The following is an 18,666-nucleotide window of genomic DNA, read 5'->3' on the forward strand; positions in this document are numbered from 1 at the left end:
GCAAATTAACCATGCATTAATAAACCATAAAGGTTGTGTAAAAGCGATGCGAGTGTATTCGCTCATGCTTATTCACCGGTACAACAGAAAAAAGAGCTTTTGCTGCCATTCATTGTGCATTTGTTAAGTTTGGCTTCCTTTGTATTTTGTTTCCAACTAGAATGTGTACCATGTTGTAATAACAAATGCACAACTTGGATGTTGGAGCTTCCCAGGTGCACTTGAAGGCAGCATTTTTTGGCTGGCTCAGTGCTTTCTCCATTCATAATGAAGAAAATAAAAAGCCTTGGGTTCTGGTTGTCTGAGTGGAATGATGCTGAGTAAATCAGTCAAACACAAACAGCTCACCTGAGTTGTTTATTATTCAGCCTTTTTCAGAAGATACAAGAGTGAGACAGCTGGAATCAAAAGTACAGAGTTTTAATTAAACCTTAGCATATATCCAGCCACACTTTTATCAAATGAAATATATATATATATAGTCATCCTTATCAAACTTCGGCACCATTCTGCTTTGCACAGTCTTCAATTCACTTCCTTCTTATTGGATTGCGCTTGCCACATGTTGAAGTATATTTTAAGATTCAAGATTTTCAATAAAAATCACTGTCAACATCAAAATCAAGCACGTGCATCTCATCATGTTTCTTCATCTCCTCCTCCTCTGATCTGTTTTTCAGTACTCTTCTATCACTCTTCTCAGTCTGATGATATTCCTGATAGATTCCAGTAAGGGCCTGTGCAGCCTCAACAGATACCTTCAGCTTTCCTACCACTTCCTCCTCTTCATCCACACTGATAACTGATGGAAGGACAGACGAGATTAACTGATTCAAGAATGTTTCCGAAATCTACATGCATTTATGCTTTAAAGTATACTTCCTAGCATTTCAAATTTATCGAAACTCACCATTGATTTGTCGTTCAGTAACATCATGTCCAGTTAGAAGCAGTTCCCGTAAATCCAAGTAGGCATAGCCGACATCCTCACATTCATCCTGCTCGTTCATTGGCTCACTGACCACTGTGAACTTTAACCTATGATGAGAGGACAGAATCCTACAGATTAAGAGTAGCTCTTAAATGCATTCTTCGGGTCTTCAGTGACCTGAATATCATATATATATATATAAAATGAAAATTAATGGAGCAACAAAAATTGTGTGAAAATAAATAATAACGGAAGGTTGTTTCGATTCAAATTTAGTTTTAACAACAACAACAACAAAAAAAAGTGGTGAGGGAGTCTTTTACCCCACACAGGCTCCCACACTTGGGGTAAAAGGCCCCTAGGGGGTTTAACCCTGTGATGCCCACTGTTGTAATATTACATCAATTTTAGCTCTACTAAAATAAACCTGCACATGTTTTTTTTCTCTCTAAGACCACATTTACACAACTTATAGGTCCTATTGTTAAGCCTTGCAATGATATTGGATGGTAGATTTTGTAAATAGGCCTGTTCTCCTGGCCATGAACTCACACAACCTGCAAACTTGCCTTGAAGCACATCATCTTGTTTTACTGGACTGGATAAATCAACATTCAAGTAAGTAAAATGCCTAAAATATTTTTTTTCTGTGATTAATAATATGTCTAGATCATGCAGATATTAAGGTACTGTTGAATGCTTTGATCATATTAGATTTTGAGCTTGTTATGTCAATGTTGTAATTTTACAACACTGGGTGAAAGGGGTAGCAAAATTTGCCTGTGCACCTTGCTCATTACATGGATGAATTGTACTTCTCACCTATTCCATGTGAAAAAAATACTAATAGAAACATACTATTTTTGATCATTCACAAGTTTAAAATGTCTTCTTTGTTACCATTTTGAGTTTCAATCAAAATTAAATGATTATTAAATGATAAGTTCAAGTTGAATTAAAGAATAAATTATTTCTTTGAGAATTTGAAAGTATTTGTGTAGCAATATTTGAAACTATCTTTATCTTATTATTTATAAAATATTCTTAACTGGTCCTGTTTTCTTTTATGGGCTTTGCTTGTTTGCCCAAATATCTGCTTGCTTCATGAGGGACAGGTGATAATGTTCTGGAATGTAGGGGGTATAAGTGCTATTAGCATGATAAGTAGAGGGCACAATAAGCTAGCCAGACAGTATTGTGTGAATTCTGTGGAATGGGTCAATTCTTTAAAACATGCAAGTATGATTGGGATTTATTTGCATTGAGATTATTTAGCCTGGAAAATAATCAGTGATTTTTTTTTCCATTTCAGAATGCCACCAGCCAGGAAAGACCGTCTTATCAACAATGTGCATGATGTCGTTGATGCCGTCCAAAATGGGAACAGTGACTTTGGGAAGGACTCTGATACAAGTGATGAAGAGGAATGTGGAGATGGAAAAGGAAAATAAAAAACCCAATGACCACCCATCGGATGATTATGTGGACATCATGCCAACAAAACCAAGCCATTCAAGAACACAGACCATGCCCCGTGACAGGTATAGTTGGCTGAAAAAGGATTTTATCAGTACCAACACTGATTTTTCAGGTCAGGGCTATGAACAGAGCTAAACATAGTAAATGCCAAAGTTTTCATTCAGTTCATCAGGTTTTGTAAATACAATCTGAACATATATCTTTTATAATAAACAATTTTTCATAAAAATATGACTTGTCTGATTATCATTATTGTGTGATTATTAGTGTATAGATATATAGGCTACTGTTATGGGGCTACATAAGCAGTACACCCTGCAAATGAACCATTAGATGTTCTCTACATTTGTTCAGACAGTGAGTAAAATCACTGAAATTCTGCTACCCAACAAGCCCAACGTTGCAATATTACAACTTTTCCCTAAAAACTTACTAAAATGTAAACAATGTAAAAACCCATTTATTTCTGCATTAGAGGCCTCCTACAACAACATATAAATGGTGCAATTTTTTATTTTATTTTTTTTATGTTTCTATATTTGGGTCTCACAGGGTTAAAGTGATATCGTGTAGAAATAATAGTTTTAGGGCACAATTTGACAACTAATGCAAATAATTTTGAGAGAGCAAGATACTTTTTTGTGTAACAAATAAACATGATGCTTATTCAGAATAACTACTTCAGAAAATGTCACCCATTTCCTGTTAATTTCAAACACATTTGACATTTTATACATCTCAAGTATTCTTTAAACAAACTTATCTCTATTATGATTGGATGAGTCAATGTGAGCCCACTTTGAACATTTTTCAGAAAAACAATGTGTTTAATAGGGGCCTTTAGCACCTGCAGCAGGGGGGCTTTTTACCCCAAATACTATCCTTTCACTTATTGGACAGTTATTGGAAAATGTTTGATTTAATGACCTTAAAACTGAAAATGATTAATAAATATTTTGTCTCAAAAGAAATCTGTTAATTTCAGGGATTTTTTATTAGCTACATAAATTTGCAGCATTTTAAAAAAGAATAAAAATTAGATCAAACTGCCTTAAAATAAACCTTTAAACATTACACACAAAGATCTCATGGAACAGGAACATTTTCCAGTGTATAGTGACAAACAGGTGTTCAGGAAAGCGCTGTGGTAATTTTTGTTGCTATTTAGTGTTTTGGGAGAAAATAAAATCAATGGAGCCTTTTACCTTGCGGAGCCTTTAGCCCCATTGTACCCTAAGCATTTCACTGGTTATACGAAAGGTGGCATAACTTGTAGCGGGCGTGCCTTGTAGTAGTCTTGCAGGATGCAGACAGACACTTCTAAAACAACCTGTCACCCCTTGAGTGTTTTGCCATCCGACCGTGCCCTCCACATGACAAGCGTTGCAGAAAGTTTGTCGTGCAAGAAAGCAGGAGGTGTGCCCAATAAACATTGAATACATGTATTTTGAAGAGAAAAAAATTTCAATTCCTTTGACTGCAGAAAGGAATGAGGACTAGTTTATGTTTCTCAGGATGCTCAGAAATGATAAGGTTATATTTAATTATAAGAAACCCCTTCGGATCTGCACTAATTGCAAAAGTGACTAATTTTAGTTTCAAAACTGCCAATTTTGCCAAAAGGTGAGGAGTTTGCATCCTGAAATAAACACCAAAAGCAAACTCTGATGCAAACAGGAGGTGGAAATCAGCTGTTTCTAGAGAAAATTTCTTTCTTCTCACATAATAACATAATTTCAATACAAATCTTTATTTCGTATCCATTTATTTATTTTATTTGTTAGTTAGTTGCTTAATAAGTGTGATGATGTAGTAAGCCATTAATTATCGGAAAATGAACCCTGTTTATTTTGTTATTACGGCCGGCTTACTGCACATTATCCCCTACTTATTTTCTAATTGTCTTGGAAATGTTTTGAAATTTTTACACTATCAGGCTTTTTGTTGATCCATTTGTTATAGAGGTGTGTTCTGGTTGCTAAAGACCCGAGGTGTATAATGATGTTTGGCAAAACACCCATGCATTAAAGAGTTAGAAGAGTTTCATTATAAATCTGAAATTGTATAACATAACATTGTTGTTCACTGTTATTTTATCTCTCATTGTTGGTTGTTTTTCCATCCGTCCCAAAGTATCTCACTTTACCTGCCGTGGTTTGGGTCAGTGCCTTCCAGCATGGTGTACAGGTAATGTCTCAGAGGAGCTGCTTCCATGGAATCCACATGGATCACTATGAGAGGGGAAAATGTGTGAGAAAAGAGAGGACAGTGTACCTCTTAGAATTATGGATCAATGTGCAATTATTCTTCAACAGCATATTTGATGTTTTATATACAGCTATGTGGAGTGTGATTTTGGACAAGTAAGACTTCAGTGGGGGTGGATCTATCAAGCATAATGTAACAGAAATAGAAACTGACGAAGCAGTGTTGCTTTTATCGTGTCACACCTGTTTTTGGACACAGTCTAGGGCTAATTTCACCTCAATGTACTCACCTCTTGTAAAGTTATAGTGTATCTCTTCCCCCTCTGTTGGTTTGCGCAGAGACATGGGGGTTTCTGTTGTTTCCATGGGAATACCAAGGAGGCGGTACTCTACATAGACTTGATGCACTGATTGGTCACGTGCAACATTAGAGATGGGATTAAAAGAGAGTGACAGGATTTCCACTCTGAGTCTGTCTCCCTGAGACACAAAGACAAATGTTTGATTTTATGTACTGTAGTACATACTCTTCCCTCTTTAAGGCCAACAAATTACTCAACACAAATAAGAGAATGCAAATGCTTCTAGCAGAGCCCTTCTAATAGGGGAGCCTAAAAGCTTAGCCTAAAATAGCATAACACGACGCTCCCATAGACATTCTATGGTGGTACACTGGTGAGGAGATAAGAGGCCGTTCTTTTTGAATGGATGTCTATGTAGGAGATGCTTCATTGTGCTGAATAAACTGCTTTTGTGAGGAAACAGCTCATCACTTAATGAACTGACTGCCTTTCTGCTAATCTTCAACATGTTTTACACTAAATCATTTTGGAATGAACTATGTGTGGAGTTTTCAATGTACTATTATAAAATTGCAGTTTTATAAGAGAAGTCATGGACGATTTTGCAACAGGTAGATATCACTTTATGGCTCTATCAATTAATTTATATGGTATCCACAAACAGTGACTTACTGTCATAACACGCTAGTTGACCGTTACGCTCTCTCCTATTATAGAGCCGCGGAGTTTATTATCTCAATATGTATATAAAAGAATCTCTGTCTTCTAGCTACGCAACTTCAATTTCACACATTGTTCTATTCCAAAATGTGCCAGACCACAAATCATAACGCAACATAAATAAATTAGCCTTAAACTGTCATCTTCTGTGGTCAGTTTTTCTTTTTCAGATCAACTACTGTCATGGTGAAGCAATCTGAAGAGAATCTTGCTGAAAAAAGTTACAGTTAGTAAACACTTTTGACATTTTTATAGCTTGCTACCTGAGTGAAAACATTTGAAGGTAACTCTATCGCCCCTTGAGTACTGAGGTTACCGCCACAGCAGTACAGTAATTTTTTTTTGCCCTAAATGACTAGTATTATTTTGTATATGTTTTCAACTTTAAGCAAGAATTTCATTAGAGAACTGTTTGATTGTCACCTTTTTACATGGCTTTGGTAGGTGAGGAATCACGATGACATCACTTCCACTTGAATCTTTTGATTCATCCGACTGAAGAGCATCAATGTCACTTTGAGCTGTTTTGGACAGGAAGTTAAAAGAGGTTTTATACCATTGATTTATAACTTCTGTAATGAATTTGTGATTGTTGAGAACAGTTCTTACCTCTGTCTTCTATCTCATCCTCTTCATCTTCATCTTCATCTTGTTCCTCCGTCTCAATTTTCTTCAAAAGAGAATGAGGGAGAATCGCAAATTCAGTTTTAAACACATCTTTACTGAATTATTCAGTCTTGTGTAATAGATTTAAAAATGCAGTTAAATTAATTTGAAGTTTATTTTTTGTTATTAATTTGTTTTATAGAAATATATATTATACATTTAATGCTGTCACACTTAATGAGATCCACATTTTTTATGCCAGATAAGTAGTCCTTGAATTATAAAATTATATCATTTAAAAAAAAAAAAGCTACTACGAACTTAAATAGCTTCAATTTTAGTTAACTAGTTTTGGTAAGTTACCTGTAGTTCAGCTAACCACTTTTTTTTAAATGGGTAACTTGACTGTAGTTTATCAAAAGCCTTTTCAACATTTAATCATGTGCAGGATATGAATTATATATATATATATATATATATATATAATTCAATTTTCACTAGGTAAAATGCCAGTTCTTGACATCAGGAATGGAATAACTAATAGAGACATGCAGGGCTAATTTTTAATGTCAGTAATAAGGTTTGCACTAGTAAAAAAAATGAGATCTCAACCCGTACATTATTGATTTCGAAAATGGAATTTCACGTAAAAAACATAATTTGTTATATCTTTATATTTTCACTAGTAGAATTATGTTGAATGCTCCTGTTCAAAACGCAGTTACAGATATTTAATACATTTCTTTCTTGTTGAAATTCCAAATATACATATCAACTATCAACTTCTTACTAGTAAAAATTCTGATTTTTGATATCAATAATTACATTGTTTCTATTACAAATATCCATTCCTGATATCAACAATTAAATTGCAACTATGGTAAAAATGCTAATTTTTTTATATCTATCAATTTATTTTAACATGTTAGATTTGATATTTCAGATATCTGGAAATTGATTTCAGATCAATAAATTGAAGAGTATCTTACTGTAATCTAGCAGTTACAATTACAATTGACATTAAAAGTGCAACTAATGAAAACCATTAACATTTTAACAAGTGAAAATTGTAGATATATATAATTCATATCCTGCACATGCTAAAATAATTAAATGTAGTAATTTAACGATTTTGAAACTATATCTTGCCAAGGTACTCATAATTTAAAGTATCTTCCCCAGCACTGGTATTCAAACTTCATTATGATTTAAATACTTCATAGGCACTAAATATTCCTGTTGCATTACTTGCACATGTGTTAACCTGTGCTTGTGAGTCACTCTGAGAGCTCTTTTGGCTGTGAGGGGTGCTCGGCTCTGACACTGATGCTCTGAACTCCATAACTCCATCTGACTCAGGTAACTTGACAGACATCGCAGGAGTCGGGTAAGCTGATGTTGTGGGTTTGACTTTGTCCTGAACGGGCAATGCTGCAGGGCAGTGTTGTTTCCGTCTGGCCTTCGATTGTTGGACTGAACTAGACTGCAATTGAAGGGGTGTGGCTGAGCCTCTCTCAGGGGTTCTGATGGATGAGGATGGATGAGGCTCAGTGGTCTTGGGTCCATGGACTGGTGGAGGCCGTAGCTGAGACTGAAAGCATTGGATCATAGAGTGAATAAGGCAAGTATGATAAGTATGTTTGTAGAGTAGATGATGAACTCAAATGCTGACAGAGTATATTTTAGTGATATTTTACCTGCCATTTTGCAGATTCTATTCAATTTTGATTTTGTTACTGTGGCTCTTTTCCAAAACCTAGTGAGTAGCCTTGCTGTCTATTGACTACATTAGCTGCATCTTTCCAAGGCAGCATTTTAACTGATATGGAACCTCATAAGTGAACGATTTGGAATGCTCTACATAGGCAGCAACTCATCCGTCATACAAACAGTGTTCTGTTCCAAAACATAGTGAGCGTCCTCCAGAGGCAGCACTTTAAGACATCATGGGTACACTCCTGACGCGAAGGCTGTTCCAAAAGGAAGGTATCTTAATTATGCTGTCTCATAAGATATCTTGTGTTGGACAGATTCTAAGGAAGCATGCTATGTATCCTTCCATGGGTAGGCGATCCCAGAATGCACTGTGATGAGCTCGGTGAAAAAAGAAATCCAAGATGGCGGACAGAGCGAGAGAAATTTCCATTGTAAGTATACTTATAATCCATTTAATACCGATAATACAAATAACAGTTTAATATGATAGAAAACTGACTATTTTATCCAAAATGTGTGTGTGTGCTGTATGTATTTATGCTCATTAAAGTATTGTCGTTCCTCTCCTGTCACCTGTATTGAAAGCAGTTGTGAGTCTAATCTCCGGTGCGCTGTGTGTAAGGAGCGCTACCTATGAAGAGCGTTCAAAATCGCTCTCTTATGAGACTCCATTTCAGTTAGGATGCTGCCATAGAAGACAGCTGCCTAAGCAGGTAGGGGACAGCAAGGCAGCTCACTACATTCTGGAGCAGACCCTGTGTTTCTCATGCAAACCACACTAGAGACTCGACTCACAATATATTTTTGTTAGCATTCAAAAGTGTTAGCATGTTTTAAGCTAATGACGCAAATGCTAATAAACGCAAATAATGTGTAAAATAGTCAATTTTATCGGGTTACTTTCTCTGTCGCAGATATTTGGAATGCTGCCTTAGAATTTGGCCAAGAGAAGGTATCTTAGAGGGCAACATATTTGTGCAACATATTCTTACGTTTTGGAAGAGCCTTTGCATTGGGAGCACCTATAATGCCTTAAAATGCTGCCTATATACACAGATAACTAGATTTTGGAACAGACTGTTGCAGATTGATCATTTTACATTAGGGTAATTTGTATTTACCACTGTACTTAACAAAAGGATTTACATGTAACTTATATTTACATTTTTCATCTGTATTTGATATTTATTTCTTAAATCATTTATTCACTCTCAAAATATAAAGTGAAATTGGAAAAAAAAAAGCATAACATTTCTTTTTTGCTTGTTTGAGCTGTGGATGAAATGGACTGTTACTTACAGTACATTCACTGTTTTACTTTCATTGCCTTCTCTTTCAAAGACACTTACCCTGGGCTTTGCAATGGGTCTCTGTGGTTCCTCAGCGCTGGGCATCATCCTCTCTTTCTCTGGTCCTTCGCTTTCTCTTTGTTTTGAGGGTGTCTCAGGTGACTGGAAAGGGTACTTCCACCTGAGAGTGACCCTCACTATTCCTTTGGGACTGCCAGCAGGGTCTCTAAGCACATAATCACCTGACCAAGGGGAACACAGTAACCATTACCCACCTGTTATCCTTTGTCTCAGGGGCTGTTCACACAGGACATGTATGTAGACATGTGCTAGATGGATGTCTTCAACTGTTGCGATACGTCTCACAGTTTATTTTAGCATCTCGCACATGTGTGTTGTGTTTTTAATATGCTGTAAGTCAAAAACAGTTCAACTTTTAAAAAGGCATCCTGTGTGAATGCCCCTTAGTCATTTGTGAACAGAAGATTCTGTTCCATTTCAGTTCATGAGTTTGATTTCCAGAGAAATATGACTTTTAGCCACTTTAAGTTTCATTTTTCTTGGAGGATTTTTGGATGTTTGGTTTCAAAATCTTTGTTTATTAAATATTTTGGATAATTTGATTATGCTTTCAGTTATCAATAAGAGTGTAATCTAGCTCTGTTTAACAAATTTGACCATGTTTACATCCATTCTGCTGAATTCTGTAGATGCTCTCTTAATTCGTAAAACATCTGCGTATTCCGTCAGGGCCTACTTAACGTATTTGTTTAGGTTATTGTTGTCCATTTTCTATAGCTTGGTAAAAGTCAAGCCCAGCTGAAAATAATAATAATAATTCGAGCTTTTGTTGACTGCATAAACTGGGGAATAAATGTGTTCAGACTCAACACAAGATTTGTCACTCAATGCCATTTGGAGCGACTTATAGACCAAACAGCACAAAGCTAACACTCAAACACAGAATCGTTATAGAATTAGCTAGTTATAATTTGCTAAATAATTAATTAGTGTGACTGTGTGTCACTCACTGGTCACCACCTATTAGTGTAATATTGTAGCTTACAAGAAGGGTCACTGAATGATATCAGTGAAGGAATCCGAACAACATAGTTTTTGGTGAATGGATTCAAAAGATTTGAATCAATGCAAAAAAATAAAGTTCCCAGAACATATAGCTGAATAGTGCAACAGTCTGGTTCCGGAAGTAAAAAATCCCATTCATTCTTTCCATTTAGCAATTGTTTTTTAACAATAACCTATAAACATTTAAAGACATTATTGTGTTTAATAGTGGGATTTCTAGTGAAGAACTACAGTACCCATGATCCTGGAAGTTAAGATCCATAAATCAGAGAGTCGCAGCAAACAAAGGGCACCAAAAGAGCTTTGCAGCGACCATGATGCACTGTGAATGATGCAGTCGAGTCGCTCTCCTTATACTTTCAAACTACTTGTATATTTGCAAAAATTGAAATATTTTGCAATAAAATGAAAATATAATGTTTCTATACTCACAATCAACAACTTTAAATCAATAGTTTTATATTTTTTTCCATTGGATTACATCATTCCCATTGCTTCATGGGACTGTAGTTCATTCCTTCATTAAAGATGTTAAGTACACAGTCTTGCACCTTTTTGTTTGATTATTACATTTTTTGCTTCTAATTAAAGTTGCAATGTTGTGATTCACCTCGGAGCTGGTTGGTTTGGTTCATGGCTTAGAACTCTTATGAAGGATTTCATGAAATCCCTATTGAAATGAATGGGAAAAATACTGGAAACAAGACAACTGAAAAAGTGGGCGGGCACTGTTGCACTCTATTATGAGTCTAGCCATACTCTTGCAGGGTGATTTTATTGAGTAGCTTACCTCTGATTGGTCGGCCTGCCGCAAGGGCCTGTAGTGGGATTGGTGTCTTTGCCAGATAAGTGGGAGGAGTCTGACTTTCGCTGTCATCAAACACATACACCCACAGACTGCCCACATTCAGATATTCCAATACATCCATAGTTACAGCTAATGGATAGCTCGCTGAGTCTACAAAGACAGGGTCCGCACAGCATTGAATGATGGGTGTGGCATGTAGTGGCAGGTCATAAAGGCGGTAAGTTAAGTATGCATCAGGAAGTAGTCCTGGCCAGCGTGTACTGAGGCCCACACAACGCTCCAGTACAACCTCAAGCTCATTGGGTATCCCTCCACCATAATCAAATATCTCCTGAAACACAGACAACACAAATTTAACACAATTCCGAGACCAACACACACTGATCACCAGTCACAGGAGACTAGTCCCTAAAATTAGCTTCATTTGTACAACTACAGAAAATAGGCATCTAAATGTAATTAGTCACTTCAGCCTGATCTTATGAAAATGATGTGACTTTGGCGATAAACCTACCCTAAACCTTAAACCTAATCCTAACCAATAGTGTCATGAAAGTGTGGACTCATGTGGACTCGTACCCTGGTCCTTTACATTGCAAGTGCAGTCGAGATACCACAGAACTTGATTGTGCTTGAACAAGCTTGTAAATGTAATTGGTTATGCAAACGTTACAATGTATCATCTTACAAGTAATGCGTTTTAGTAAAGGTGTTTAGATGTCATAAGACAGCATTTTTGTGAGAAATGGTGAAAAGTGTTTATGAATTGATAATCTGTCATTTTATTTGTGATTTCTGTGAAAAGGAATAAAACTTGTTTTAACACCTCTTGTGTTCATCAAACTGCTGTGATACGTACAACGAGCCTTGTATAAATAATTTCTCAAACATTTAGGTTTAGTTACACGATTCTATGAGACCAGGTTTGTGTGCTTTCATTGTATGGAAAAGAGCAGCTCGGAGATTCTCCATAACATTTCCTCTTGTGTTCCACAGAAGAAAGAAAGTAATTCGGGTTTGGAGTAAGTGACAACAGAATTTTCATTGTTAAAGGCCAAAAGTGATCTGTCTCTATCACTGTGTGGTGGCATTTACCTGTGGTTCCCAATGAGTCCATTCTGAAACTCTGCTGTGTCTTACAGCTGTTCTACTTATAGCTCTTTCCAGCTGTTGTTCTGTAAGGTCCACCTGAGGGTGTAAACACACCCAGAACTCAAGGATTCCAATAACCTCTCCTTCAGCCCCTGCAGAGGAGGACAACATAGAACATGATTCAAAAGTATGTCAGGTGTAGTGCCAAATGTTATAAATAAAGAGCCACAAAAATGAAATGAAAAGAGTGACATCTGATATGTTCAAATAACCATCTTTCAAATGCAGTTAAAGTAATAGATCATGCAAAAAATAAAAAATAAAAAAATAAAAAGCTAAATATTTACTCACCCTTATGTTCTTCCAAACCTGTCTGCTATTATTTTGCTGTTTTTTTGTTGTTGTTTTTTTCAGTGGAAAACAACAGCATTTTTGAAGAATATTTATGCAGCTCTTTTTCATACAATAACATTTCATAGTGACCATATCTGTCAAGCTCCAAGAAGCAGAGGTGGAAAGTAAGGAATTACAACTACTCTTGTTACAGTACTTGAGTACATTTTTAAATTTGTTCTACTTTTTTTGGTATAAAGAACTAATAGTACTTTTACTTGAGTTAATTAAAAATTTATTCAACTTCGCTACAGTTCGTTTTCACCACAATTACAAAGTTGTCAGGTGTATTCTGTTGATTCATGTCTTTTATTTTGAAATTCTAGTTTCTGTTTCATGTCATGTGTTCCTGTTTCCCTAGTCATGTGATTTCTGTTTTCCCTCCATGTTCACGTGTCATGTTTTCATTGGTTTATTGTTTAATTATCTTGTTATCAGTTCTGTTTGTTCATTGGTTTATGTTCTCCCATGTCTTGTATTTAAGCCCTCATGTTTGCATTGTCTATTGGTCGAGTATTGTATGTGATGGTATGTGTTTGTCAAGTCAAGTCAAGTCAAGTCAAGTCAAGTCAAGTCAAGTCAAGTCAAGTCAAGTCAAGTCAAGTCAAGTCAAGTCCATGTTTTGTTTTGTAGTCAGGGTTATTGGAGTTCACGTTCTGTAAATAAACTGCACTTGGGTTCTTCATCTTCACGTCATTGTCAGCAGTTCCAGCATACGTTACAAAAGTACAAATAAATACATAATATTTTCATAAAATAATATTTCTGAACTTTTGGGAAGGAGAAAGTTATAAGCGATAAGTCTGGTTATAAACTAAAACGTGCTGTGCGCGGCACAATGGAAGCCCGCAGGCTACAGAATCATGAGCACAGAAGCTTGCATAAACTGCTGCCAGTGTCCTCTCTTCTCTAGCTTCTTCAAGACTTTCTGCACTGTCACTATTCAGGAACTGTAATACTGTGATTTTCTGCATATTTCATTTTATTCTGGAACAAAGGAACCATCTGAACATGTTTAACCACTGATCAAACGTCACTTGTTTTTAAGGTAGGCGATGTTTTAACTGTCAAACATTAACATAATGTAGTATGACATATATGTGGGGATATCTTGTATACTTGCTACTATATCTCTAAAACAAACTTTTAAATACCTTAGAAAGATACAATGCCAATACTGTTGGAAATTAACAGGGACTAGGAGCAAAAATGCCACCGAAATTGACAAATATATCCCCAAAATTCAAAAATATGGAGGCAAAAAATGCCCACGCAACGAGTTCCCATTTTTTTATGAATAATATCTGATATAGTTACAATTACATACATTGCAATCTTCTTTTGACTTTTCACTGAACATTATTTTTCCCGCCATCCAGTTCCTCACACCATAATACAATAATACATATACAGAACATTCACTTTTAGTGTTTGAATCAATCATATCTCTCAATAAACACTGTGTGAAATGTTTATTTTTGCCTTATTCAGTTGGCATATTGGAGTTGATAACAGTTTGCTTAATAATCTCATTCCATATCTGGATAATTGCTGCAATATCATAGAGGATAAATTTCCACCTGTATGATATTACATTACATTATTTTGTACAGTATGTTAACTTAATAGCCAAAATACTTGGACATACGTGAATGAGAATAAACCTGAAATAGGAATGTGTTTCAGTCACAATGCACATTATGTAGTTTAGAGATGATTTAGAGACATTTAGAATGTTACAAATGACTATTTCTATTTTAAATAAATGTCGTATTCTTAAAATTCTCTGTTTGTCCAAGAATCCTCTTGCAGCAATGCAGGTCTTTGGCATTTAGAAGCTGCTAGTTTAGGACCAGTGATGAGTCTGTTTCTCAAACTAGAGACGGTGATTTACTTGTCTTTCCTGGTTAGAGATTTATTTTATTTTTTTTTTACAAATAGCGAAGCTATTAGCTTAACTACATTTCTGAGTAGTGAGGTGGTAGCTTTGCTAGTTTTTAAATCAAGTAGCGAAGCTATATTTTTGACTAAGTAGCAGCGTAGCATTGACTAAAGCTACACCTCCACAGCATGCCTTGTTCCTGGTGTTTACTATCATATTCATATACACATACTTTTGGCATGTAGCTTATAGTGTAACTTGCTACTTTCTCTGAAGTGTAGCTTTTAGCTTAGCTTAACTAATTTTTCTGTTGAGTAGTTGGTAGCTTAGCTAGCTAAATTTTTTGAGTAGCTTGCCCAACACTGCATCCAGTCACCGAACAACATGGACCAAATTTTAATAATGAAATTTCATGACAATCATTTTAATGTAAGTATCGTTAACTGTGTTTAAGTCACTATGAATGAAGCACTTCCCGCTGTTGTTTTGAATGAGTTCGACACCTAGTAGGAAATGTTCAAGGGACAAAGATGTCACTTTCTTAAACCAATGAATAGTGCTTGAAATTGTCTATATTTAGCATTGGGAACGCCGATTAATTTTAGTGAGTCGGTTCTTTAAGACAGTAAATGAACAAGCAACAATTGCTGCTGTTTAGCACTAGATTTTGATTCAGTTATATAAAATAGTGTTCTATTCAATTTAATGTTGTCACTAGGAATGTCATAAAATATATATTATTTTCTTGATACATTTTTGAGGAATCGATATGTTAATAGTAGCCAACAAATAACTAAGATGCCTAATTTGTGTGCTTTCCAATTCACTGTCCGTTGGCCTTCTGTTTAATTTAGTCAGGTGTAATAGCTTTGGGAGACCACAAGGGGCTGATATAAATGTAACATTTACTGTACTTAATACTGAAGGACGCGTTGATGCTGTGCAGGTGGCAGTCCAAAGTTGTGAATCTAGTCACCAAACACAAAAGTTATGAAGGTTTTTGTACTTCAAGAAAGAACAAAATGATGTTGAGTTGTTTACAGGTTTGTGTATGAAACTGATGTAACTTCGCAAACTGAACGATTAAAAATGGTGATGTTTATTATGCAATATCTCTGTATGTAGCCTTGAGATTTGAGGAATCTTCAAGCTGTCAAACCACAAAAAGACATACTTATATCTGAAAATACATTGTGTAGGCTATATGAAAGATACATGTACACAATATATCATCCAGTGATGGCTAGAGTAAATAATCGATGCCTTTTGATAGTGATTTGGGTCGAATTTAATGGAAAACATTGTGAGTTGTGTCTGTGGTGCTGCAGAATTTCGAGCAGCCTCCAGAGTCATAGCTGGGCACTGCCGTTAGACGACGAACAGTGGTGTGCGTACCTTTATAGAAAATAATTATTTCTAATTTTAGAAAGCGCCATGTTGTCCACCAGACTTATCCAGTGTGCGACCCCCTTTAAGTTACCCTGTCGCTCACACTTTACCAAAGTTGTGTTAAGAGTTAAGTGTTAAGAAATATATGAAATAAGAGACAAAAACTATTGTGCAACGAGTAGCTTTTTTATATCTGAAAAAATGTAGATATAGATAATCATCGGGAACATTTTCTAATTATCAATGCACGAAAAAAGCATCGATCTTAAGCCTAGTTGTCACCCTATTTGTTTAACTCTTACAAAAATAAACCATGGATTTCCTACAGATACCTTAAACTATGGTTACTGTAGTAAATCCATGGTTAATTTTCGTAAGGGAATGTCACCTTAATTACATATATAACTATCAGTTGATATTATTGAACTCTGCACATTCTTTTTGTTAGCAGCTTGTAGTTTAGCCAGCTTTTTTTCAAAAGAGTAGCTTTACTGTAGTTGAACTACTTTAAGTTATGAGAGGCTTGTAGCTTGGGAAGCTACCAGTATTAAAACAATGACATACCCTGTTTGGTTATTCCACACTTGAAAAACAATTCCAATACTGCATTTTTAAATCTAGACATGAGCTTCAGCAGAGGGGAAAATTATAAGACAGGGTTTTTCCTTGGTCAAAAACGGTCTTTGGTGGTGGCTGACGTACACGGTCATCAATTATTTGACAGAGTTTTTATTTTTTTTTACATTACTGCAATTAATATTTAAGATATTTAGTTCCCTATCTGTTACTCACTCGACTTTGTGTTGATGTAGTGACACTAGGGGTCACTCTTGGGAGCCCCAAACACCTCTGATTTTGAAAAAAGGCGAGTGGAATTTGCATGCCACTCCCCCAGACATACGGGTATAAAAGGAGCTGGCTCACAACCACTTATTCAGATTTTCTCTTCGGAGCCGAGCGGTTGTGTTCAGCGAGCTGAATTACTCTGCTGATCCATTCAACTCGAAAAGCTGTTGGATTTACAGCGCATTACAGCGGCTTCTCCCCTCTTGCACTGGTGAAGTGCAGAGAACGTCCCTGGGCACTTCAGCAGCTAAAAGAGTATATTCTTCCTACTGAAAGAGTATATTTTCCCTTCTAAAAGAGTGGCATTATCGGAGAGCATCTTTTTAAAGATGCCTCTCCATTTGTGTGTATTTCCTGGTTGCGGTCGTTACCTCTCTGCTTCCGAAGGCCACAATCGTGGTCTTATGTGCTTGGGTGCTGCCCACGCGGAGACAGCATTTGTGGATGGGTCATATTCTCACTGCGAGAGCGTGACCATGGCAACATTGCAGTTTTTCCTTCGTTGGAGGGAAAGACCACCCCAGCGGCTCCCCGCCTCGGTTCTTCTATCTATGGGTTTGAGGCCGTGTAGGTTAGCACTGGGGGCAATTTGGGGACCCCAATGGGAGCCACTCCGCCGGGTAACTCCCCACAGACCTCCCATTCTCCAGTACACTCGTTTGCCCAGCTGGGATGAGACCTCCGACTCGTCTCAGGGCGAGTTCGCGATCTCATTTCGGCGCTCGCGAAGTGGATGAGCTGTTGATTGCAGCATCGGAGAGCGGGCTGTCCAGTCTGACGCTGAGGACTCAACTGGGCTCCCACCTTCAGGTGCGGTCACCCAGTCGCAGCCTAACATGCAGCTGGCAGCCATGCTTGCTCGGGCGGCTGCGTGTGTCGGGTTGGAGTGGAACCATCCACCCCCTGAAACCTTGCAGCCTGATAATTACTTCCTGGGCCCTGAGCGCCACTCACGGCCACGCCCTGCCCCGGTCCCTTTCTTCCCAGAGGTGCATGAGGAGCTCACGAGGTAGTGGTGGGCACCTTTTCACTGCCCGGACCTGGTCTCTGAGCTCCTCCGCTCTCACTACCCTCAATGGTGGGGCTGCCAGGGGTTACTCGGCGATTCCCCAGGTGGATAAGGCGGTTGCGGTGCACCTGTGCCTGCAAAACGCCGCCACCTGGCGGGGCCGCCTGAGACCTGTAGGGTTACGTCGTCTGTAGGGTTACGTCGTCTCTGGCGACTAAAGCCTGCGGTGCCGCTGAACAGGCCGACTCCGCCCCGCATACCATGGCTCTTCCGCAAGTGCACCAAGCCAAGGCATTAAGAGAACTGCACGAGGGTAGTTCTGACCCGGGATTAATTCAGGAGCTGCGCTCGGTGACCGACCTCGCTCTCCGGGCGACAAAGGTCACTGTGCAGACTCTTGGGCAGGCGATGTCCACCCTGGTGGTCCAGGAGCGCCACCTATGGCTCAACTTGGTCGAGATGTGGGAAGCTGACAAGGTACGGTTCCTTGACGCCCCCGTCTCCCAGGTCAGCCTGTTTGGTGACATCGTCGAGGACTTTTCCCTGCAGTTCTTGCCGGTGAAACAGCAGATGAAGGCTATTCAGCACATCCTGCATCGGTGCGGTTCAAGACCTCGCACCTCATCTGCTCGTCGCCAAGGGCGTCCTCCTGCCACAACAACACCGGCTCCACCGCAGCCTCCCCCGGCATGGAACCACCCGCAGGAAGCAGACGCCACCCTTCTCATGGCCAGCTGCCAAGAACCCGAGGAAGGCTTCAAAGCGCCTCTGAGACGGGCGACTCAGGCACGTGGAGACCTGCTGCAGGCCTAGAGATGGTAAGCAGACCACTCCATCCCCCGGTGGAGGGCCGGGAGGAGAATGCTTTACCTTTTCTTTGATTCGTTCAGAAAAGGAGCAGTTTCCTCATT

At 37.9% G+C, this 18,666-nt stretch overlaps 1 protein-coding gene across 1 annotated transcript in view; it reads right to left on the minus strand.

Moving 5' to 3' along the window:
* Positions 1-344: 344 nt before the first annotated feature.
* The window catches only part of rpgrip1 (RPGR interacting protein 1), a 58,126-nt gene continuing 39,804 nt past the window's right edge, over positions 345-18,666 (minus strand). The window contains exons 18-27 of the mRNA XM_051686813.1: positions 12,240-12,388; positions 11,127-11,475; positions 9,311-9,492; positions 7,510-7,836; positions 6,249-6,309; positions 6,063-6,160; positions 4,908-5,097; positions 4,557-4,641; positions 911-1,038; positions 345-802 (exon numbers count right to left, since the gene is read on the minus strand). Of these exons, the coding sequence (XP_051542773.1) occupies positions 594-802; positions 911-1,038; positions 4,557-4,641; positions 4,908-5,097; positions 6,063-6,160; positions 6,249-6,309; positions 7,510-7,836; positions 9,311-9,492; positions 11,127-11,475; positions 12,240-12,388 (1,778 nt within the window). The 3' untranslated portion in view covers positions 345-593. The remainder of the gene's footprint in view (positions 803-910; positions 1,039-4,556; positions 4,642-4,907; positions 5,098-6,062; positions 6,161-6,248; positions 6,310-7,509; positions 7,837-9,310; positions 9,493-11,126; positions 11,476-12,239; positions 12,389-18,666) is intronic.

The sequence above is a fragment of the Myxocyprinus asiaticus genome, chromosome 44 (assembly GCF_019703515.2).
Source record: "Myxocyprinus asiaticus isolate MX2 ecotype Aquarium Trade chromosome 44, UBuf_Myxa_2, whole genome shotgun sequence".
NCBI lineage: Eukaryota > Metazoa > Chordata > Actinopteri > Cypriniformes > Catostomidae > Myxocyprinus > Myxocyprinus asiaticus.